The following is a 25869-nucleotide window of genomic DNA, read 5'->3' as shown; positions in this document are numbered from 1 at the left end:
TATTACTGCCGGTCTATAAATCACTAAATGGCCTAGGACCTCAATACATTACAGATATGCTCACTTAATACAAACCTAACACTCAGATCTTTAGCATCATATAAACTAGAAATTCAAAGAGTTCAGTCAAAGCAGACTGAATCCGCCTTGAGCTACTACTGTAACACTACCCCAGCTTCCAGAAATTATCAGATGTGCTCCAACATTAGGCACATTCAAATCAAGACTGAAAACACATGTTTAGCTGTGCCTTTACTAAATGAGCACTGTGCTTCATCCCACAGATCACACTATTATGTCTTTCTTTTCTTTTTCATGCTTTTATAACCTGTTTTAACACGTTTTAATCTGTTTTTGTCTGCTTTTTTATCTAGTTAAATCTTTAAAAAATGTCTTGTTTCTTTTCTTCCTGTTAATTTAAAGCACCTTGAATTACCATTGTGTATGAAGTGTGCTTTATAAATAAGCTTGCCTTGCCTGGCCTTGCCTAATTAGATATTGGGGAACAAAATATACATGGCAGTTAATAAATCAGGGGGGCCAATAATTCTGACTTCAGCTGTATGTCAGTGCAAACACTTATGAAACATATATGATGTGTGTTGTTATTATTTCACTATGCATTGCAAGGTTATAGAGTAATAGCACAAGGGGTTTCCAAAGTTCTCAGAAGCAGTTTGACACCCTCAGAATGAATGTATGCTCATCCTGTTTGTACTTCTCACAGGACACCAGCGCCCCTCGAGCAAACTGCAATAAGATGATCATGATGTTCACAGACGGCGGCGAGGATCGAGCTCAGGACATCTTTGAGAAGTACAACTGGCCCAACAGAACAGTGAGTCGATATGATTCAGAGCAAAACTTTCCAGTGACAAGCAGATTTCTGTGCTCTCTGAAATTGAAAATAGCATGTGATGCAACTAAATCACAAACAAGAGCAAGATTTTACATGGTCAAATGAAACCATACACTAGGGCTGCATGATTCTATCAAAAAATGTAATTCATGTTTTTTTTTTTTTTTTGCTTAAAATCAAGATGCCGATTTTCTCACAATTCTGTAAATGTAAAATAAGGTTAATATGATTAGTCTATTATTATTGTTAATTCTCAAACATATGGTAAAGCAACAATAATAATAGCAGGCCTATGTGTAGGTCTACTGTTGCTTAAAATGCTACATTTTGTATAGTCATTATGGTGGACGTGAACAGACTTTTAATGTGTTTAAAAATTCAAAACTTTTAATGTGTTTTAATGTGTTTTAATGTCCTGTTTGTTAATTCACAGTAAAATGATGACATCAGAACATAACTATTCATAATTTAAAAGCTGATTTATTGGGCCCTATCATACACCCGGCGCAGTGTGGCGCAAGACGCGGCGCAATAGTCTTTCAGCTTGTAGTAGTTTCAGCTTGGCGCAAGAGTCGTTTTGAGGCGTTGCGCTACGCTGTTTAAATAGCAAATGCATTAGCGCTCATTTGTGCGCCCATAGGCGTTCTGGTCTAAAAAGGAAGGCGTTCTGAGGCGGACCGCTGGCGTGTTGCTATTTTGAGAAACTATAATAGATTTTTCATTAGACCAAAACAAACCCGGTCTAAACTCCGGCGCAGAGTTGTGCCTCGCTTACGCACTGCTTAATACGCACAAGAGAGCAATAGGCAAACATCTTTACATATGAAAAAAATTAAATACTAAATATTAATGTTTCTTGATTTAAGAATATTTTGACTAGAACTAGGCTAGAAACTCTTAATAAGACCATCGTTTTAGCAGTGTAGCCATTGTTGTTATAAGATGTTTCTAATACAATTATGTGATCTAATAAAGCCTCCTGCATCCACAGGTGAGAGTTTTCACCTTCTCTGTGGGTCAGCATAACTATGACGTCACTCCTCTGCAGTGGATCGCCTGCTTTAACAAGGGTAAGAGAGTGAGAAGAGAGCATGTGCATGTGAATTTACTGTGACATCTGAATTACCGTTGTGCACTAATGCACTGTATTTTTGGTTAGGAACAGTTTATTTATTTATTTTTATGATTATTTTTAGAACACCTTAGCAAATACACCCTAGCAACTATATGGCAGCATTAAAAAAATGTTTCAAACGAACTGACAAACGCATGGCAACACCCTAACAACTACATATCAACATTCTAAAAATGTGAAGACTTTGGCTAGCACATACACTCTCAGAAATGAAGGTACGCGATCTGTCACTGGGGTGTCGCTGCGCCGTACGACTGAATTTCGCACACACAAACTCTAGTGTGACCACAGCTTTACTATGCTTTCTAGAAACATACCTGCAGGTGTGTTGAAGCAAGATGGAGCTAAAATCTGTAGGACAGTGGTCCTCCAGTACCGATTTTGCACACCCCTGGTTTACATGAACACCAACAATTCGATTTTAATGCGATTAAGACAATACTTTAATTAAGAGTCTACCATGTAAAAAGCGATTTTTGATTAATTTAATCAGATAAAGGTCATAATTGAACTAAAGAGAAATCGAATTAAGAAACGTGGAGTATGCCGATTTTAGTCGCATTATTGAAGTGCAGAGCAGACATGTAAACACCTCAATTGAACTATTACCATCATGTAGGACTTTTGCCGCATTTTGCGACAGAATAATCCACACACACACACACACACACACACACAAACAAACACACATGGCTGTTTGACACTTTTTGCACCTACCGAGTCAGTGCGAACCGCTGACACCTGCGTTGTGAAATGTGGAGGTTTTTTTTTCTTCCATTCAGCATGCGGTATGAACTTCTATTAAAACAACAGTCCTCCAGCAGTTCATAGTTGCATCCAATATCTCGTTTGTCACAGGGCCAAACTGCAGTTAAAGTCGACAAATTAAAAACACCTGAAATAACCTGAAAGTCCGGAGGAAATGTGGACAGCGCGGTGACGCAATGACGTTATTCGAATTATGTGCTATAACTTATCAAATGGAATCATAAAAAAAAAAAACATTCAAAAAGGCAACTCATGTAAACAGGTGTACCTAATAAAGTGGCCAGTGAGTGTTTTTTTAAAAAAATGTTCAGAACACATAAGAGCATAGCAACAGCCTAACAACCACATCAAATAATATATCACACTCATAGAATCACCCTAGCAACCACCAGGAAGACCCAAAGTATATTTCCTTTTGTTCAAATGAAGTTTCACAAACTAATTTCGAGAGGAGCACGTGATCTGATTGACTGCAGCTGGCCACTCATCTACACGTATTGGCTAACCAATCAGATTGACCCAAACTCACTATAGGTAGGCTGGTTAGAACTACTTCCTTAACATCGTTTTCCAAAGAAACCCCCCATCCACCCCTTCTCCTCCTTTCCTCCTTTACCACGGGGAGCTCTCGAGAACCACCTGATCTCGTACTCGCCTCACATGCTCTATGGACCAGGCGGGAGCCCTGGGCTCAACTATCTCCGAGCTCAGGGTTCTCTCCCGAGACAGCATGCCTAACTTGCTAACAGTTGTCAAACAATATCTAAGTGTGAACTCTTGAAATCAGATTTAAAGCAGCAACTTTCCCGTTTTATAACACCACCAAGAGCTTGCGTGTAATCCTGGTCAACAGCGCTCAAGTACTGTTGACCTATCTGACCTAACAAGTTAATTCCTAGCCTGCAGCGCAAACACTCACTCTCTCACCCTCTAACAATCATCCCTCTCCAGCTCTCTGATTAGTTAATAACGAACGGTGGCTGAATACTTCAGAGACCCCCGCCGTCCTCCTCCTGCTAATTAATTAAGCGAAGAGGAACTGCCGTCGCAGCGATAACCACGTCTGCAACTTCTCTAGCCAACAAAAAACGCTCCCACTTAAGGATTAGCCCTCCGCGCGGCCATGTTCTGCGCTGTAATGACTGGCAGTGAGGGGACGGAGTCTGGCACAGCAAGCAAGACGCTTTTCTCAGCGGACTCCGTCTCCACCGCAGGCTTTCATTTCGCTCGCCCGTATCACAAAGTGGCAGAGAAACGCCCCTGACACCCTCACAAAAAAAAGAAAAAGAAAATACACAGCAGGCCTTACGTGTGTCTGCCTGAAAGCATGCTAGATTCGCTCGCTAATAACGTCTCCTCCTCCAAACATATGCAGATCGCTCTTTGACTGGCTTGTTAAGGATTGCGTGGGATTGTCTGCGTCTTATTGTTTTGTGGCACATCTCGCGCAGACAAATGGATTCAGCGTTTTTGTAATCATGACCAAGTCAAGGGATCAGACCGGCGGCAACAATGAGAGACATGTTTGTTTGACACGGCTTAGCGTGAGTTGTCACTCCACCGGCTGTCTCTCGTTCACACTCGGCTGACACAAACAAAGTCTCATATGGCCGCCGCTGAATCACAGCCAATTCCCAGTCTCTTTGATTCACAGCGACTCGTCGCATTGATTTGATTAGATTCTTTCTACCGTGCTGATTGGTTTGACCCTCAGACATCTTCTTCTTTCCTTTTCGGGTTGTAGTTTTTACACTCTGATTCTCTTGACTTTGATACGCTTCTAAAGACTTTTAAATCATTGCCGATTCATTAACTGGGCTGGATTTGACTTTCTTATCTGCAGTGGTTTTTGGGGCCGTCTCCTTTTGAAGGGACGCTTTGAAGTTCAACACCACCAGTTACACTTTATCGAATGTAACATTTGTGTGACATGATGGCATTTATCACAGAGAATCCTTGCGGTTTATCTTTCAGTTGTTGGCAGTTTTAAGTATAGGCCTATTAAAACAATGTTATCAGAGGAGTTTTTGTTTGAAACATTGATTAGAGAAGGGGAAGGTCTCATTAAATAGATTTTTATGGATTGTATGACATTTATTACATTTTATATAAATATGAATGCATTAATTTATCATATTTATTATAAATATTTGCATATTAAAGGAAGTATTTTTTTGTTTGGGTTTATTTGTATGTTTATTACACAAGTAGCAGTGCGATATGCCTGTATATTGGCACTGCTGGGAGGCGTGCGTTAGCTTGAAGCCATAGGACTGCTACGAGTGTGGTATTGTATTTATACAACAGTTCGACGGCATAATTGATTGTAAAAAGAAAATCAAACATGGAGAGTCTCAAAAATCCTTTTGTAAGAGGAACTACTTTCTTCCACTATTCATTAAGATCTGTAGCTGACTGTCAGAACCGCAGAAACCACTGCTCATTCACCAACATTCATTCATCATTTAGATCTAGTATTTGAACACTAGCACAGGGGTGGACAACCCTGTTCCAGGAGAGCCACCTTCCTGCAGATTTCAGTTGCTACCCATATCAAACACACCTGAACCAATTAATTAGGACCTGAATACCACGATAATTACAGGCAGGTGTGTTTGATATGGGTTGCAACTGAAATCTGCAGGAAGGTGGCTCTCCTGGAACAAGGATGGCCACCCCTGCTCTAGCATAATTTCTAAAATGATGACAAAACAGGTGATTTTGCTTACATTTCAAGGTTACAAGGCTGAACAGTATGAAATGCCGTAAGTCTACAGAGATTTCCAAGTATTTCTCTGTTGTAATTGGAATATCACAATATTTAACCCCGAAAAAGCCTAAGCAAATACTACCAGATTTTTATGGTATAAATACAGCACTTCAACACACAAAAGAGAGAGATCAACACAGAATTTTACTAACCAGTTTTATAATAGTTTGATTAGCTGTAGTTTGAAATTTACGCTGCGTTTTTCTCCTCTAAGGACTTATTATGCGGTCCCTGTTGCCATCTTGTAGCAGAGTGTCAACCGTCAATTTCTTTGCTTAATGACAGGCTGATGGCCACCGATGCGCTGAATCTCTGAAATGATAATAATTTTTAAATTGGCACTGTTCTCGTAAATAAACTGCATAGTTGCAATCTAAACAACTACATTCTTAAAATGTAAAAACTCCTAAACGCCTAAAAAAACAACCCAGAAGTATATTACATTATGTTGTCCTACAGCTGCAAACTATACTGAGTTGTTTACTCTTCTGCTTGTCTCTCTATGTGGGTGGAGTAATACACCACAAGGGTGAAGAGGCAGCCAATCAGATTCGAGAACCAACCAGACAGAACTGTTGTGTAAATATTTTAAATATTATGAATATAGTGATTTATAATGATATAGTTATATATATAATATTTATTATAAATATATTTATTTATAATATTTATTATAAACTCACATATATAAACTCAAATAAATATTTTCTTCGTAATCTTAACCCAGTGTACTGAATTTTTGTTTTGTGTTTTTCTACTGTTTAAACCCTCTGATGTCCATTACTTGATTTACTTTTCATTCTAAATGATTTGCCAGTTTTAAAAAGCTTATCGAAATGACTCATTTAATTTCTTTGGTACCTTGACATTTTGCCTTAGATGTTGCCAGTAGAGTTTGTCTTTTACTGAACACATGTCAATTCTTTAATATACAGGGCAATTTACTCAGTTTAGAGTGTTTGATTCCTCTCTAAATTGAGTTAAAGTTACTCAAGTAAATGAGACAATGAAATCATTATTTAAGTGATGATCGAGCGCTGATTATGAGCACCTGATGTTAATAAGCAGAAACACAGAAGAGAAACACAAAACTACAACAGACTTCAGTCACAGCCTTAGATGAAATCAGCGAAAATATAAAACATTAAATCTCTCAAAATCTCAGCAGAAGATCATTAAGCAACCCCACAAACAGCAGCTTTACTTTTTACCAACCTGTTTGCCATTATTTAAAGAGGAATCAATTAATCTCTGAACTAAGTAAATTTTACTCAGAGGATTTTGCTGTGTATATACAGATTAGCAAAAATAATAATAATAATAATAATAAATAAATAACCCAGACGGTTCTATCAAGAACAGCTTTTAGCACTTCTGGCCTATGGAGTTTTGAACCTTACACCCGACCTCAACATTAATGATGGTTTCACTTCAAATGAGCCACAAAATGTTGCTCCTGAATTCATCAAGACTGAAATTGTTCTGTGACCTTTACAGCAGTAACAGCGCAATAAGTGAAGGCTGAACCGTGAATAATTTCAGCCATGCTTGGGTTTTTCATCCTACAGATAATTAGAAAAACACAGAGTACCTGTTTAAAAAATAAGCACGTTCTGAACTATTATTTTGTTACAAATTGGCCACTCTGGGTTATCTATTTTGAGATTTTATTGACTTTAGGTGTCACTGAATTCATAAATTTGTTTTATATGAATAAAGTAATCTTAAAATGAATAATGCTTTGTCACAAAATTGAGACAAACCATTTAAGTCATGCACACATATATTATATGTGTTGATATCATCAAACATTTTGCAAAACTCCCCCGTATGAATATGCTAATGACTATGCTAATGGCAAAACCCAACGAAAAAGCAACGGCAAAAGCAAGCAATAAGAGAAACTTTGAACAGAATGTGAATTGGAGGTGCTGCTTTCGGAGGTAGACCGGAGAAAAACTGTTAATTGCAAATTTGTCCTCCGGAATTAACAACAGAAGAAAAAAAATAGAGTGGGGAGAGTTTAGCTGATGCAGTTAACACAGTTGGGTCTGAACAACGCTCTGGGTGAATTAAAAAGAAATAGTGTGGTTTATAGGTGTAAAATGTTGCAATACTCTTAACTGTTTCAGTGGCGCACCTCGAAAAGCGCTTGTCAACATGTTTTGACACGTTCGAGCATGAACTCGGTTCGAATCCAGCGTCTGATGAACTCTTTTATCTTTTTTCCCCGCTACATATCAGATTTTGCCAACTATTTATCACGAGAAAGACAAGTAGGAATCATTAATAAGTCTGTGCATCATATTTTATTTGCACATTTATTGAATGGAAATGTTTCACGCATGCAAATTCATCTTTAGATAGTGTCTTTATAGCAATGTGCGTGCAGTAGATAGCTCAGATTACATTGGGAAAACAGGCGACCGCTGCAAATTGCGCTTTAATGTTTGGCTGGTCAACTGTATGGTATGGAAACCTTATATACCTGCTGAACCCGTCTCATACAGCTGCCATTGCAAGGCTCAGACACTTTGTAGAGAGGAATTTAACACAACTGCCTCTAGGGGTCGCCAATGGAAATAAAACAGGCTCGCACAAAAAATGTGCGTATGCCAGCCACAAAGCTGGCGTGGAGCTGCTCACATTCCCACGTTCAGTTCATCGTTAGTAAATCCAAACGTGAGCGATTCTGAGCTTGAAACCTGGCGTACGCAGCGTTGATACATGAGGCCCCAGTTGTTTGTGTCACTCCCCGTGGTCACAAAAGGGTAGTTTTGAAATAAGTCTAAAATTGGACAGCACAGATTTATCCAAATTTTACTTTTTCAGAAGAGGCTGCACTACTGCATGTTTCAATTGTGAAGGCACCACTCCAGAAACAAGTCTCCTATTAATAATGGAGAAAATACTAGGGCCAATAATCTCAAAGACTAGCTTAAAAAAACTTTAATGTGAAAATATCCAAAGTCAAAGTAACTTTTTTTTTTTTTAAATTATAAATTAAACTAACCTTATACCTGACAGAAATTTGATACACCAAAAGACACACTAGAGAGTTTCATCTATAAATCATTAAAGTATGATAATCACTACTACAAGAGAACAAACTTGACTGTGTATGGAGGCAACAGAATGTAAAGCTTTTTTGCACTTTTATTGTTTGGATGCTTGAAATCCTTGTCGTTGAAAGTGTGTGTTTTGCTGTTGGCTTGAAGTGAAAGTGTTTTGTGGGCTCTGAACATTTTGAGGACAGCGGCTCTGATGTCCTGCTCTTTGTTCAGACGCTCTTGTGTCTAATAACGCTGTGAGCCGTATTGACCCCTGCCTGTGTGTCCACTCTCAATAATCAGCCTCTCAAGCACAGACTCTGAATACTTAATCACGCACACGCACAGACAAAACCCACCACATCCACACACTGCTGCATTCAACAGTCATCTTTTGTTCTCTGTGTTTGCATCTCTTTTATTTAATTATTGATAAAACACTGTAAAAAATAATATGATAAAAAGTCATGACAACAAATGTTTTTGTTACTTTAACTTATTTTTAATGCTGATTATTATTAGCGCAAAGATTAATCACAGTTAATCACATATAAAATAAAAGTTTGGTTAGACACAATATATGTGTATATTACAAATATTTTTTTTATATATGTGATACACACACATACATAGAAACAGACTATGCACAACAATTTTGCTATATAAATGTACAAATTGATATATAATTTGTATCATATACACATATACAGTGGGGTAAATAAGTATTAAACGCATCTCCATTTTTCTCAGAAAACATATTTCTAAAGTTGTTGTTGACTTGAAATTTTTCCCAGATGTTGATAACAACCAGATAAATCCATATATGTAAAAAAAAATCTAATTAGTTTACAAATTAAATTATGAAAAAAGTATTGAACACATGAAGAAAGGGAGGTCTAGAAAGGCAGTGAAGGCCCAGACAGCAGCTGAAATCTCTCAGTAGTTATATTCAGCAACCCTCTGCCCTTCCTCCCAAGAAAAGTTAACTTGATTGCATTAAAAAACATTCATTTATTAAGCAGCAATATTTTTTTTTTACAGTGTGCAAGTGTGCACTGAGGGTTTTTTCTCAGAAAACATATTTCTAAAGCTGTTGTTGACTTGAAAATTTTACCAGATGTTGATAACAACCAGATAAATCCATATATGTAAAAAAAAAAAAAAGAAAACAAATCTAATTAGTTTACAAATTAAATTATGTGTAATGAAACGAAATGACACAGGGAAAAAGTATTGAACACATGAAGAAAGGGAGGTCTAGAAAGGCAGTGAAGGCCCAGACAGCAGCTGAAATCTCTCAGTAGTTATATTCAGCAACCCTCTGCCCTTCCTCCCAAGAAAAGTTAACTTGATTGCATTAAAAAACATTCATTTAATTAAGCAGCCATATTTTTTTACAGTGTGCAAATGTGCACTGAGGGGTCACAGATAAAGAGACGATAATTTAAAAGTGGGCGTTGACCTTCTGATGAGGCAGTCTTTTGTCATTATCATACCGAGTCAAAATGCAGAACAAGTCATTTGGTCAGCTTATTTGGAGTAAAAGCTGTTTGCAAACTAACTTTTTAGTTTGTTAGAATTGTGGAACTTTAAGAATGGTTTACTCTTGTAATGAGTATATATTACAATGTGTTAAAAGACCAAGAACAGTTGCATTTCATAACACACGACTCCTTGAGTTTAAGTACAGAATAAACTACACTTGTAATTAACAGTTGGTATTAACATTTTATTTTTACATTTATTAATTTGTACAATTATTAGTTAGTTAGTCAGTTTACTGTGTTTTTGTGTCAACATTAACAAACTGTAAATTTGGTTTGTTTAACAGGTTACTACTTTGAGATCCCTTCCATTGGAGCCATAAGAATCAACACACAGGTTAGTCTTTTCAAAAGGCTTATTTCATATTTTTGTAATATATTGTATATACCATACAAACAGTACACTGCAAAAAATGGATTTCTTATCATGTTTCTATTCCAAATATGTAACTAAGGCCCGCTGGCCAAAGTTGGTCCATTGTTTTTTTGATTTTGCCCCCTTCCTTTCTAAGAAAGGGAGAATGATGGAGATGGTTTAGAGCAGGGTTCACCAATCTCTGTCCTTGAGGGCCTACAAAAAGACTAACTTAAATTAAATATTTCAATTTAATGCTGTAATTTAGTTTAAAATGTAAATAGTTACCCGGCGGAAGACAATGCAGAGACTTTGAGCTAATCAAGATTCTGCTTAGTGTATTCAGCATTGAACTCCACTGTGCTTTAAACGTGATTATTTGTTTTTACTGCAATAAGTTGTCATTTAAAAGTTATACTGCATTCGTTAATACGATTCAAAGTGATGCTTGTCGATTTATTTTAAAATATTAGGAAATAAATTAGGAAATTACCCATGATAGCTTTAATGTAATATAGTTTGGTATATTTTTCTGCGGCCCACTGCTCTCAATGATATGTGGTTTTTGGCCCTTCATATAAAAAGTTTGGGCACCCCTGATCTAAACATTCTTAAATCAGGAAGCATTTTCTAGACAAATAACACATATTGTCTTGTTCTTAGATATAAGAAGTTGAAATTAAGTAAGTTTTTCCTTAAAACATGCTAAATGATCTGCCAAAAAGTTAAGCAAAATAATTTTAAATTAATTAGCTTGTCTTAAGGAAAATCACTTAATTTTGACTTATTATATCTGAAGACAATAATCTTTATTTATCTAAAAATGCTTCTTAATTTTAGAATTTATAATTATTTTGACTAGAAACAAGATAAAAACGTTAAGAAAAGCATTCATCCAGAAGCATTAAATAACAATAAGTATGATGAGTTATTATTCAGTCAATATGCAGACTCAAGTGTTCATATATCAGCTTCAAAAGCAGCTGAGACGACCAATCAGATCTCATACTGTTATTAAACATTTGAATAAATCCTCAATATGTGAATCCAGTTCACAGTGAGTTCATTTTGCTTCGTGAGCTTTGAAGCTCAGCGATGTTATCGCGATGTAGAGATATATACTGTATGTCACGCTAGAGAGCAGAACTATAAAGATGGAGGAACTGATAAAGCGATACAGACTTCTATATTTAGCTTCAATAAGATTCAAATGGGACTGTGATTTTTTTCTAATCCACTTCCGTACAGTTTTCATTATCCTCCAGCAATCTTTCCCGAGGCCCACGAAAACCCGCCACAATAACATCGCTCTTCCCCGAAAGCAGTCGCTCCAATTTCCTCACATCATCCATGTGATTATTCTCACGCTTTCTTCTTTATCTTCTCTCTCTATCACCTTTTACTATCTGTCCCCTTCTCTCTTTTTTTTTCCAATCCAGCTTTGCTTTATTCATTCCTGTCTCCTCCTTCCCATCATGCCTCTCTCTCTCTCGTCTTTCCTCCCCGCGGGCGACCCGATCAGACGCCTGAATAGACCATCAGCTGTTCCATTAGGCCGAGTGTAATTTTATTCAGAGAACTGCCACTTATTCTAATAGGCAGCGTGAGACAGGTGTGGGCGCCTAACTGTATATATGGCCAGCACACCTGTGCACCTCCTGCTGTCACACACTGTTACCTCTGAGAGCCGTGGACGGCCGCTGCCAGAAATAAACCGCGCAGCAATCATGCTGGATCTCTGGCAGGAAAAACACACTGTACAAAGTCACACCACGCAAACAGATCTTCTATCAAATTAGCTTGTGAGCGAAGTAGGGCTGAGCAATATATCGTTTGAGCATCGATATCGCAGTGTGTGTTTGGGCAACAAACCGTTTTCACAATAAGCGTTATGATTTGATTTGATTTATTTATTTTCAAACAAAAATACGATACGTAAAATGTCATTAACAAAAAGAAATACATTTCAACATGGTTGAAAATGGAGCGGGATGAAGCATAAGCTTATTATTCTCCCACCCCATTACCCCATACATCATTCGTTTATTACTTAAACTCTTCTTTTTACATGAAACAAATTTGATCCTTTTGGCATCTTTGAAAAATAGTATGTTTGATTCCATTTGTACCTTTTAATTTTGTAACATAGACCCTAAGAAAAAAAAGAAAATACATAGTACTGCAAATAGACAAAGGGCCCTATCACACACCCGGCGCAGTGTGGCGCAAGGCGCGGCGCAATAGTCTTTTGGTAGTTTAAGCTTGGCGCAAGAGTCGTTTTGAGGCGTTGCGCTACACTGTTTAAATAGCAAATGCATTTGCGCTCATTTGTGCGTCCATAGGTGTTCTGGTCTAAAAAGGAAGGCGTTCTGAGGTTGACCGCTGGCGCGTCGCTATTTTGAGAAACTAAAATAGATTTTTCATTAGACCAAAACAAACCCGGTCTAAACTCCGGCGCAGAGTTGCGCCTCGCTTACGCACTGCTTCATACGCACAAGAGAGCAATAGGCAAATATCTTTACATATGAAAAAAATAAATATTAAGGATATTTATAGGATATAATAAGAATAGATATAGAATATAAATATAAAGGATTAAAATATTACAAAACATATTTTCTAGCCTACATAAATATGAAAAATCACTGCTTTTATGTCTTCTTCATCTCAGGAGGCTTTTTCAGTTCATTCATAACAATCTGCTTTTGTATAATGTTATTATTATTAGCAGTATTATTTATTATATCCATATTTATATTTGTTTTATTAAAAACAAGCTTAGATTTGACCACCTGTCAGGTTTTAGACCATATGGGGCATGGCAGGTGTATTTGGAAATAACTCAGTATTTTGACCACACTTGGATATTATTGTTCATTTATTCGTTTGCTAGAAATTAGAACTGAATTTAGAAATAGTTTTGAAACAAATCTTTGCGCTTAACAAATGAAACTAATTATTTATAGACTTATTGATGTCTGTGCGTAAAGGTTTCCCCATCCAAGAGCGAAAGTGAAAGTAGATCCATTATCTCTCATTCTCACGCAGTAGATGCTCTGTTTAACAGTTTTCTGTTAAAAAAACTGTCAACTGTTAACTGTTTGCTTGTGAAATGCTCATTTTTTTCACTTGGACTTACTTTGCGTCCTATAAATAGCGAATGGGCTCTTGGCGCGACGCAGCTGACTCTTAAAGGGAATGGGAGATGAGCCTCTAATTGGTTTTTTCTCAAAACACACCTATAACTCATTAAGCAAATAAACTCAACCCTTTTAGACCATGCGCCATAGTGCAAGGCAGATTTCCCATCCTTAAATTAGCAAAAACGCGTCCTGACACGCCCTGAAAGCGTTTGCGCCCTGCGTTTTGCACTCTGCGCATGGACCGTCAAAATAGAGCCCAAAATAAAAACAATAACAACAACAACCTAGTACTGCAAATAGCCATTAAAATTTCATCATACCTTTCTCTTTTTATCATTTTTCAATAACCTTCATCATTATATTCCTTTATTAATATATATTTATACAGTTTTTTAAATTGATTAATATCCTGACGTTGTTTTAGAGTCTGATCTAGACTGTTCCATAATTGAGATTGTGTGATCTGTATAGGCTGTCTGATCTTTACAGAAGCTGTAGACTGACACGCGCGCTGTGACGGCAGTGATATTCAGCTCTGACAAGAAACTTTTATTTAGCCTGTAGGGTTTAGATTTTTACATAATGTTCCAATACTTCAAATTTCTTTCATTTTTTATTTATAGTTATAGTATAGGAAAAGCAAAAAAGCAGCGAAGAAACTCGGCACAGAGGAACATTAACATCTCACTGCCAACTAGCGTTTCGGAAGTGTTAATGCAGACCAACAGAGACAGCGCGCAGAAGTATAAATGCACAGCCACGCGCATTGCATGCGCCGTGGGTTGCGCCGGTCACTTGACGCAGAAGTATAAATCAGGCTTTAGTCCCTACTGATATTTATTTTTATAGATATTGTAATAAAGAAGGAGTTGTCCAACACTTATGTAGTTGATCCAGTTGGTGAGAACAGTGGGCGCTCGCGAGAGACGTTTGAGATGCTAAAAAGTGCACACAGCGGCCTCTCTCGGATTCACAAAAAACAAAAACTGCAGCCATACGTACCTCCCGGGACGTATTTCGCATTCTCCAGGAACGTCCACGGGACTACTTTTCAAAAGGAGCCTGGGTTGTGCGTGACGCAGTTTCAAACATTATTTTCAAACCGGAAGAACGGATTTGCTCGAAATGACGCAAAAACAACCAATTTTCACTTTTTTGCGTAATATAAGTGTCCTCATAGTGTTTTTAGCAGTGTGGGACACATATAGGACTGTCAAAAGCTCAAAACATGTGTTTTGGTGTTTTGTGACCCTTTAAATTCATAAAAATGAATAAGTTAACTTCAACCTGTCCCAACACAAAAATCGATTGTGTGGAACGTAGCATTTTACAGCGTATAATGCTCTTTCTGACAGTTTTGATCAACTTTGGAGCAAACCTTTGAACGCTCGATTATATCAGATCATACATTTATGCTTCATTTTAATCACTTACAGGCTGTCTGCATAAACACTCGCTGTGATTGCAAAGCTGTTGAGTTGATTGTGAAAGCGTCGCTGGCTCGCTTTAACTCTCTATACCTTTAAAGTGTCACATTGCTGAAGCCGATAAGTATAATGAGAATACTATGAATATGAAAGCGGCTCTCCGTAATGCATTGAGTTGATGAAGGTTTACGGACAGGCTGGAAATCTGCAGGCTAATCTGCGGCGGTGGCCTGCTGTGTCGCGGCTCTTTATCCTTTGGTACCGCCGAGACGCCATTACCGACCCACCGCTGTTTACCTTTCTGCTTTCTCCTGCATGAAAAGGTCTGCCTGTCATCGTCTCTGCTGAAATGTGTCCCCACGGCACGTTAAACGGTGTTTTAGTGAGCTAATAATAGAATAGGTTACGCTTGTCAGCACTTCCATGTTCCAGCAAGAAATAAAAGTGGCCTAATGCTGCAGTTTCATCAAAAGGCCACACTTATACAAGCTTTCAGCGGGACAGAATATTCCCCTCACGAGCTGCTGGCCCTACATTAGCTGTGTGCAAATGTTGAAGTCGGAAGATTGCGTTTATTAAATATGTTTACCCTGCCCAGTGTCCACCCAGAGTAAGGGAATCTTATGAAATATCAAAATAAATCCAGAAAAAAAAAAATTTTTGTTTTTTTTTGTAAGAGATTTCTGGGTTGTGGAAACTGATTTTTTTAAGTCATACGTAAATGTTAAATATAAATTCAGTGTATTTATTACATTTAAAAAAATGATTGTTTCAAAAGTAGTAAAACATGGCAATGTTTGACATTTCTATAGTAATTTTATTCTTGTAATATTTAAAACAAAACATTTTAAGAAAATAAAATTTATCAAATTAATTAAATTTATTCAATAACTATAATTATTCATTCATTCATTTTCTTGTCGGCTTAGTCCCTTTATTAATCTGGGGTCGCCACAGCGGAATGAACCACCAACTTATCCAGCACGTTTTTACGCAGCGGATGCCCTTCCAGTCGCAACCCATCTCTGGGAAACATTCACACACACACACACACACACACACACACACACACACACACACACACACACACACACACACTACGGACAATTTAGCTTACCCAATTCGCCTGTGCCGCATGTCTTTGAACTGTGGGGGAAACCGGAACACTCTGAGGAAACCCGAGTTGCAAGGAGAACATGCAAACTCCACACAGCAACGCCTACTGACCCAGCCAAGGCTCGCACCAGCGACTCTGCGACCTTTTTGCTGTTTACGCAGTGGATGCCTTTCCAGCCGCAACGCATCTCCATCTTTGGGAAATATCTATACAAACTTTCACACAAATACTTCAGTTATAGTTTCTTATGTAAATTGTATAATTTCTTTTCTGCTTTAATATGCATTTCGATTAGTTTTTGTTTGTTTGTTTGTTTGTTTGTTTGTTTGTTTGTTTGTTTGTTTGTTTGTTTTTTAAGTTTAAGTTTTTAATTGAATATTTATCAATTATTTTATTCATTCATTCATTCATTTAATTCCTGCTTAGTCCCTTTATTAATCAGTGGTCGCCAACTGACCCAGACAAATCAGCGACCTTCTTGTTGTGAGTCAAGATCGCTACCCACTGCGCCTTCGGCTTAGTCCCTTTAATTCATCAGGGGTCACCCCAGCAGAATGAACCACAACTTATCCAGCATATGTTTTACACAGCGGCTGCCCTTCCAGCTGCAACCCAGTACTGGGAAACCCCCATACACACTCATTCACACACATACACTACGACCAATTTAGTTTATTCAATACACCTGTGTGTGTTTGGACTGTTGGGAAAACAGGAGCACCCAGAGGAAACCCACACCAACCCGGGGAGAATGTGCAAACTGGCCCAGCCGGGACCAGCAACCTTTTTGCTGTGAGGCGACAGTGCTAACCACTGAGCCACCCTGTCGCCCTATATTATTTCAGCTTATATTTTTAATAATTTATTAATTTATGACTCATATTTTGTCCCCTTTTTCCAATCCTTTTGCATTTGTGAACCAGTATGACCTCCATCTTTTCAGGCAGTTTAGTTTTGTTGAGGATCACTCATTTAAAAGAATTCTATAAGTGTGAAAGGATCATCAGTGGCGTATATAAACGTGATCTTACGGCAACCAACAAGTGTGGCCCTGCCGCAGACCAGCCTCTCCCCTCCAGAGCCCCAATGTGCTTTCTAACAGCTGTAATATGCTTTAATAGCTGCTTTATGATGATTTGTTACGGCTGGAAGTGCCTGTGTGCAGCTGGTTTTACTGGCCCCTCGGGCGGACGCTTTTAACAGCCTGCTTTATGTAATGGAGCGGCGAGTGGCAGTGCTTTGCTTTATGAAGCTTTAGACTCCTGCCTTCAGTGACTGCTGCTCCTCATAACCTGTGGAGAGAAGAAGACGCTTCCATTGGGGATCAGTTTGTGAACATTTGGCAAATGTTGTTTTCTTATGTTTTATGTGTTGTGTCTTACAGGAGTATTTGGATGTTCTGGGACGGCCGATGGTGCTGGCTGGAGAACGGGCTAAACAAGTGCAGTGGACTAATGTGTACCAAGACGCTCTGGTATGGAAGATTATCATCATCGTCAGAATCATCAGCTCAGCTAAACTGTGCTTTATTGTTTTAGCTATTACCTGCTTCTAAAACCAAACTGATGAGAATTTGGTGGATGAGCAAATTTAAAATTAACTGTTTGTGAAATTCGCAAATAATACTAAAGAAATTGTTTTGGATGAGGAAATGGCTAAATATATGTGAAAGTTAAAGTATAGTAGAAATGTTTTGGGGGTTTTTAACTTTAGCAATTAAATTACTTAAATTTGTTTTATTTCAGTTATTTGCTAAACCACATGTCCTAGTTAGGTTTTAAATGTAATATTAAAGTTATTTAAAGTCTAAGTTCAAGTTTTGTTCAAGCATTGCTTCAATAGATTTTATTTGTCAGTGTAAATATTCAAAGTTCTATGTTTACAAATATTCAGTTTATCAGGCCCGTATTTAGAACTCAGGGGACCCCTGGGCACATTGTCTTGTAAGACCTCATACCAGTCTGCACCACTTTAGTTGAATTAAAAAATAAGAATAATATATAAATTTTTTTAATAAAATGAATCTATAATTTGTATAATTTTAATAAATGACATATTGTACATAAATTTATAGTTTACAAAGATTTAACCTATTTTAAAAAGCATTGAAAAAAGTACTTATAAAACAAATAAAAATTTTAATTAAATTAAAACATTAAAAATACCCTTAAAAAGTATATATATATATATATATATATATATATATATATATATATATATATATATATATATATATATATATATATATATATATATATATATATATATATATATATATATATATATATATATATATATACTTTTTTTAAGGGTATTCTTAATGTATAACTTCTACAAATGTATAAAGCATATTATTGGCATGGCATACAACACACATTGCCTCTCCAATAATCCAGTTCTATGAATTTGAGTCTTTCATAATACACACACTTATTAATGATTTACTGTCTCTCTCCTCCTCTCCATATTTTCTCTACTCTTCTCGTGATGAAGAGTAGGCAAACAGCCTCGATCAACTTGGTTATAAATCTAAAAGTATCCGAAATCACATACACTACCTCTTCTCTCCTGTCTCTCTCCTCTTCATGGCTTTTCTCTCTCACCCGCTCTCTCTCCTTTTTCTGTCTGTCTCTCTGACATGATTAATCCAGTTTGCCCTGAGCTGCCGTTAGCCTCCTGGTTAATGCTAGCTTACTCATCTAACGTTATCATAACGTCTTCTTCTGTACCCTCACTGATTGGGAACAAAGTTACGAAAAGGGCGACTAACATTGTAGATACAAATCAATTGTATTAAGATGTTGCTAACGTTAAATACCAGGTGGAAAATAACTGTTTATAGATTATTATACACATATTTTTAAATACCCACAAGGCACTTGTGACTTTATATCACATTTGCATTATTTAAAAGCTAAATGTTTCCTTCCTATTAAAAATAAATATATTTCCAATCTGATATGTAACGGGGAGAGAAAAAGTAGCACGAGTATAGCATAATCAGGTTGATTTCAGAAAGACGCCACCCCAAAATTATTTTATAGAAATGAAATATATAATATTAATATAAAATATAAAATATTAAGCTAATATTTTGTAGAATTTTAATTTGTTCTACATTAATTTATAATTTGATTCTAGTTTTAGTAATGCTCGTTATCCTTGATGTTATTTTATCTAATTTGATTGCCATAGCAGCATTTCTGATTCTTCATTTTAAGCTTTTAATTTAATATTTATATTTTATTTTATTTCAGCTACTATTTTTATTTTTCAGTTTGTGGTTACGGATATTTTGTCCCCTTTTTCTTGTTTTGCATTTGTAGAATGCAAAGAAATGGCATTTGAAAATAAAAATGGCTAACTATTAAAATATACAGTTGAAGTCAGAATTATTAACCCCCCAGAATTTTTGGCCCCTTGTTTATGTTTTTCCCCAATTTTTGTTTAACAGTAAGAATATTTTTCAACACATTTCTAAACATAATGATTTTAATAACTCATTTCTAATAACTGATTTATTTTATCTTTGCCTTGATGACAGTACAAAATATTTGGCTAGATATTTTTTCAAGACACTTCTATACAGCTTAAAGTGACATTCAAAGGCTTAAGTAGGTTAATTAGGTTAACTAGGCAGGTTAGGGTAATTAGGCAAGTCATTGTATAACAATGGTTTGATCTGTAGACTGTCGAAAAAAATAAATAGCTTAAAGGGGCTAATATTTTAACATTAAAATGTTTTTTTTTTAAATTAATAACTGTTTTTGTTCTAGTCGAAATAAAACAAATAAAACTTTCTCCAGAAGAAAAAATATTATCAGACATACTGTGTAAATTTCCTTGCTCTGTTAAAGACCATTTGGGAAATATATAAAAAAAAAAATTAAAAAGGGGCTAATAATTCTGACTTTAACTGTATGTGAAATTTTAAAGTAGTAGCAATGACTTTTTTGTGAAATGACAAACTAAAAAAGTTTTTTCAAACAAACAAATGTATATAATATTTTTATTATAACATATTGATTTCCCAGTACTGAGCTGCAGCTGGAAGTGCATCTGCTGTGTGAAACATATGTTGGATAAGTTGATGATTCAATCCGCTGTGAACCCTGATCACCCCTGAGAATTAATGAATGACAATTTTTGGATCAGCAGTCAGGAACCATAATTTCTTTGCAGATTTCTGGAAATAAAGTATATAGGGCTAAAGTATAGAGAATAAACATATCAGTTAGTTAGTTAGTTAGTTAGTTAGTTAGTTAGTTAGTTAGTTAGTTAGTTAGTTAGTTAGTTAGTTAGTTAGTTAGTTAGTTAGTTTGGTGACACTTACTTTAAGGTTGTCCTTTTTACACATGTTCCATGAACTTATTGAATTATGCACAAATACCTGCAACTAACCCTAAACCTAACTTGCATTGGTAAACCTTGTTAACCATCATGCTAACCATATAGTAAGTGCATGTAATTTATTTTTATTACTCAGAAATTAATTGTTATATTGTAACAAGGGAGTCTGACACAGCGGCTCAGTGGTTAGCACTGTCGCCACACAGCATAAAAGTTGCTGGTTCAAGTCCCAGCTGGGCCAGTTGGCATTAATGTGTGGTTTGCATGTTCTCCCCATGTTGGCGTGGGTTTTCTCTGGGTGCTCCGGTTTCCCCCACAGTCCAAACACATGCGCTATAAGTGAATTGAATAAGCTAAATTGACCGTAGTGTATGTGTGTGAATGAGTGTGTATAAATGTTTCCCAGTGCAAGGTTGCTGCTGGAAGAGCATCCGCTGTGTAAAACATATGCTGGAAAAGTTTGCGGTTCATTCCGCTGTGGCGACCCCTGATGAATAAAAGGACAAAGCCGAAGGAAAAAGAATAAATATAACAAGGGAAGACCTTAAAATAAAGTGTAAGGTTTAATTTATATTTAATTTATTATTTTCCTGATATGTGGTAATTATTTAATATCGACAATAAAAAAAATCTGCTTTCTGTCAGTTTCACAAATAAATCCATTATTCTATGCGATTCTTTTAAATAAATCACTTTTTGCGGAGTCTGATTAGATCACCTGCATTATCATGGACTGAATCATTTAAGTGACTCATCTGAGTGAATCAACCTGGATGACTCACTTACTGAACTGCAGGTTTAATGTCAATTTTTAGTTCATAAACCTTTTTAAAATATATATTAGTGTTGTGATCATTTGTAAGGCAAGTAAAACCCCATGATGAATGTTCAAAGTGTGCTCGAGTGTGCATATGAACAGCTCTGTTGAGGTGTTTTGTTTATGTTTGTTATTATTTAGTATATATCATATAGGAGACGCTTAAACACACAATCACATGGCACTATCCCCTATTTTGAGTCTGTGAAACTGTTTGAGATTGTATTGTTAGCGTCGGACGCTGGCTGTGATATTGTTCATTCTTTGTTTTCTCTCCAGAATGCACACAATTGAACCTCCACAGCTAGTTTGCTTTGTCATTGACCATATAATTTCACTTGGCGCGTTTATATGCGGCAGTCTTTTATTCACGTGTGCAGTGGAGCGTGTGATCCTTCCTTCAGTTCACATTCACAGCGATAAAAACAAACACTTTCAAATGCTGCATTTGTTTTGCTTTGTGTTTTTTTACAGGGTTTGGGCCTTGTCATTACCGGCACAATGCCAGTCTTCAATCTCACGGCTGATAGAGACACAAAAGTAAGTCACAAGCTGCGTCCTGTAAATGATCTGCGCATGATTTACTCTGCAGGACGATACAGATGCGCCGTTTACGTAGCATTATTAGTGTGATCACGTTCCAGATCTAATTCTTCACATGTTCCCTAACTGACATTGACAAAGTGTTGAGAGCTGCATGTTTCGCCGTGTTGAACGCATATTGAGCAGGGCTTGCCTTTGACAACACTTGAGGGCATTTGAGTAGGATTTAAAGTTCAGTTTGTAGCTCAGATTGACCCTGTACATCTGCTAACTTAAATCGTTAAAGTAAAAAGAACTTGTAAAGCAAATACAGCTAATGAGCCCTGCTGAAAAATCCAGCTTAAACCAGCCTAGGCTGGTTGGCTGGTTTTAGCTGGTCGACCAGGCTGGTTTTAGAGGGGTTTTGGCCATTTCCAGGCTGGTTTCCAGCCATTTCCAGCATGGTCTTAGCTGGTCAGGCTGGGAGATGACCAGCTAAAACCAGCTTGACCTGCCTAGCCAAGCTAGGAGTCCAGCCAAAACCAGCTATATCCAGCTTAAACCAGGCTGGTCAAGCTGGCTTTAGCTGGATTTGGCTGGTAATTTTCCAGCCTGACCAGCTAAGACCAGGCTGGAAATGGCTGGAAACCAGCCTGAAAATGGCCAAAACCCCTCTAAAACCAGCCTGGTCAACCAGCTAAAACCAGCCAACCAGCCTAGGCTGGTTTAAGCTGGATTTTTCAGCAGGGAGGTTACTAAATATATTAACAACTGGATGACTAATGAAATGATCAATTGCAAACTTTGATGTATGTTATTAGCATTAAATAACATGTTCTAATTAGTTGTTGTTTTTAATATGGTTAACTTTAACATAATTTAACATGTTCATATCATGTTCCTATCATATAGTTAGCATTTTTAGCATGTTGCTAATATGAATTCTTAGCATTAATTAACATGTTCTAATTAGTTGTTGTTCTTAACATGTTAGTTTTCATTAGCATGTTGCTAGCATGTTTCTAATATGGTTAACTTTAACATGGACTAACATGTTCATATCATGTATGACAAAAGATATTTTACATTTGAAAATGTATATACAGTTGAAGTCAGAATTATTAGCCCCCCTGAATTATTAGACCGCTTGTTTATTTTTTTTCTCCAATTTCTGTTTAACGCAGAGCAGATTTCTTCACCACATTTCTAAACATAATAGTTTTAGTAACTCATTTCTGGTAACTGATTTATTTTATCTTTATCTTTGCCTTGATGACAGTAAATAATATTTGATCCTCGGCTCAGTTGGCGTTTCTGTGTGGAGTTTGCATGTTCTCCCTGCGTTTGTGTTGGTTTCCTCCGGGTCCTAAGCTAAATTGTTCGTAGTGTATGTGAATGTGTGTGAATGTTTCCCAGAGATGGGTTGCGGCTGGAAGGGCATCCGCTGCGTAAAAACTTTCTGGATAAGTTGGCGGTTCATTCCGCTGTGGCGACCCCGGATTAATAAAGCATAAATGAATGAATTTTTCAAGACACTTCTATACAGCTCAAAGTGACATTTAAAGGCTTAAATAGGTTAATTAGGTTAACTAGGCAGATTAGGGTAATTAGGCAAGTCATTGTATAATGATTGTTCTGTAGATTATGGAGAAAAAAAAATTGCTTAAAGGGGCTAATAATTTTGTCCCTAAAATGGTGTTTAAAAAATTAATAACTGCTTTTATTCTAGCCGAAATAAATCAAATAAGACTTTTTCTAGAAGACAAAATATTTTCAGACATACTTTGTAAATTTTCTTGCTCTGTTAAACATTTGGAAAATATTTTAAAAAGAAGTAAAACATTCGAAGGGGGCTAATAATTTTGACTTCAACTGTATGTGTTGTCGTATTTTATTATATTTGTGTTTACAATATTTCATGTGATATTTTTGCCACTATTTTTAAGCAGCCTTTAAAAATTTACAAATTGCATTGTCTCATAATAGTTTTTTTTTCCTTTAAGCACCTTTTTTAAATTAAATTCTTTGCAGATTTATTTCTTGAGTAGTGTTTTTTTTATTATTATTTTGACGCTGTTCTTGATAACTATGTTGTAAGAAATCAGAATTACAAGTTTTGAATTATAAAAAAACGTGTTTGACAAACTGCACTCACCAAGCATAAATCCATGTCTGTTTTTGACAGAAAAATGCTGTATTTTTTTTTAGTGTATCTCAATTCTGCCCCCTTGTGGTTCTTCATTATGTTTTTGATCTGTCGTTTATAGCAGAATCAGTTGATGCTTGGTGTCATGGGTGTAGACATCGCTCTTAATGAAATTAAGGAACTCACTCCGCGGTATAAGGTAAGTGACATAAATCTCCTTTTCAGACTCTCTTTGTATCTTCAATCCCTCATCTTCATCTTTCTGCACAGCTTGGAGCCAATGGATACACGTTTGCCATAGATCCCAACGGATATGTGCTGCTACACCCAAACCTCCAGCCTAAAGTAAAACGTCTTGTTGATCTTTTCCAAAATGTGGTTATTTCCATCTTTAGTTTTGAGTGATAAGTTAACCTCTGTATCCAAATTAATAATTTCTTACTATTTGGTTTTAGATCATTAACTTCAGAGAGCCGGTCACATTGGACTTCTTGGATGCTGAACTTCCAGACCGCAACAAGGAGGAGGTTAACATCTCTCTCTTGTGTTATAATAAATAAATGTTCCTGTTATGCTTTTTTCTATTACCACTGGCAGTGAGGATCTCCATTTGTTTGGTCAGAAAACTATTTACCTGGAGTTTAAATTTATAAATAACTTCTTTTAAATGCATGCAAATGTCATTTATATTGTTGGTTGAGTAACCAAGGCACTTGCTGTAAAGGCTCCACCCCCTTTCCAGAAGCAGGCGGAGCCTTTACACCATGTTATTAAAAATTAAAAACCTGAAAAATCACATGCACAAAAGTATTCACAGCCTTTGCCATGAAGCACTAAATTGAGCTCAGGTACATTCTGTTTCCACTGATCATTCTTGAGTTGTTTCATCAGCTTAATTGGAGTTCACCTGTGGTCAATTCAGTTGATTGGACATGATTTGAAAAGGCCTACACTTATCTATATAAGGTCCCAGGGTTAACAGTGCATGTCAAAGCATAAACCAAGCATGAAGGCAAGGGAATTGTCTGTAGACCTCCGAGACCGGATTGTCTCGAGGCACAAGGCTGGGGAAGGTTGCAGAAAAATTTCTGCTGCTCTGAAAGTTCCAATGAGCACAGCGACCTCCATCATCTGTAAGTCGAGTGAATGCCAGGCGTTACCTTTGGAGGAAACCATACACCTCTCATCACCAGGCTAATACCATCCATACAGTGAAGCATATGGGTGGCAGCGGAGAGGTTTTTCAGCAGCAGGAACTGGAAGACTAGTCGTGATAGAGGAAAAGATGAATGCAGCAATGTACAGAGACATCCTGAATGAAAACCTGCTTTAGAGTGCTCTTGACCTCAGACTGGGGCGACGGTTCATCTTCCAGCATTACAATGACCCAAAGCACATTACCAAAATATCAATGGAGTGGCTTCACAACAACTCGGTGAATGTCCTTGAGTGGCACAACCAGAGCCCAGGCATAAATCCTATTGAACATCTCTGGAGAGGTCAGAAAATGACTGAACACCGTCGTTTCCCATCAAACCTAATAGAGCTTGAAAGGTACTGCAAAGAGGAACAAGCAAAAATTCCCAAAGACAGATGTGCCAAGCTTGTGGCATCATACTCAAAAAGACTTGAGTGCATCAGCAAAGTATTGAGCAAAGTCTGTGAATACTTGTGTACATTAGATTTTTTACATTGTCATTATGTGATATTGCGTGTAGAATTTTGAGGAAATAAATTGATTTAATCCATTTTGGAATAAGGCTGTAACATAACAAAATGTGGAAAAGATGAAGCGTTATGAATACTTTCCGGATGCACTGCATATTGAGCTGAAACTTCACATTCTGGGGAGAATTATGTGTTAAA

The 25869-nt window shown here is 36.8% G+C and overlaps 1 protein-coding gene across 11 annotated transcripts in view; it reads left to right on the top strand.

Moving 5' to 3' along the window:
- cacna2d2a (calcium channel, voltage-dependent, alpha 2/delta subunit 2a) overlaps positions 1–25869 on the top strand; it is a 584267-nt gene that overhangs the window by 516038 nt on the left and 42360 nt on the right. For all 11 annotated transcript variants that reach the window (XR_012407349.1, XR_012407347.1, XR_012407348.1 and 8 more), the window contains 8 exon segments: positions 728–838; positions 1851–1929; positions 10414–10463; positions 17553–17642; positions 21810–21875; positions 24125–24202; positions 24274–24348; positions 24459–24530. Coding sequence is in view for 8 of the 11 variants with exons in the window: in XM_073952940.1 (XP_073809041.1) it covers positions 728–838; positions 1851–1929; positions 10414–10463; positions 17553–17642; positions 21810–21875; positions 24125–24202; positions 24274–24348; positions 24459–24530 (621 nt within the window). In the remaining 3 variants the exon portion in view is untranslated.

This window comes from Danio rerio, chromosome 6, assembly GCF_049306965.1.
Source record: "Danio rerio strain Tuebingen ecotype United States chromosome 6, GRCz12tu, whole genome shotgun sequence".
Classification (NCBI taxonomy): Eukaryota; Metazoa; Chordata; class Actinopteri; order Cypriniformes; family Danionidae; genus Danio; species Danio rerio.
This window is presented reverse-complemented; position numbering and strand designations above follow the sequence as displayed.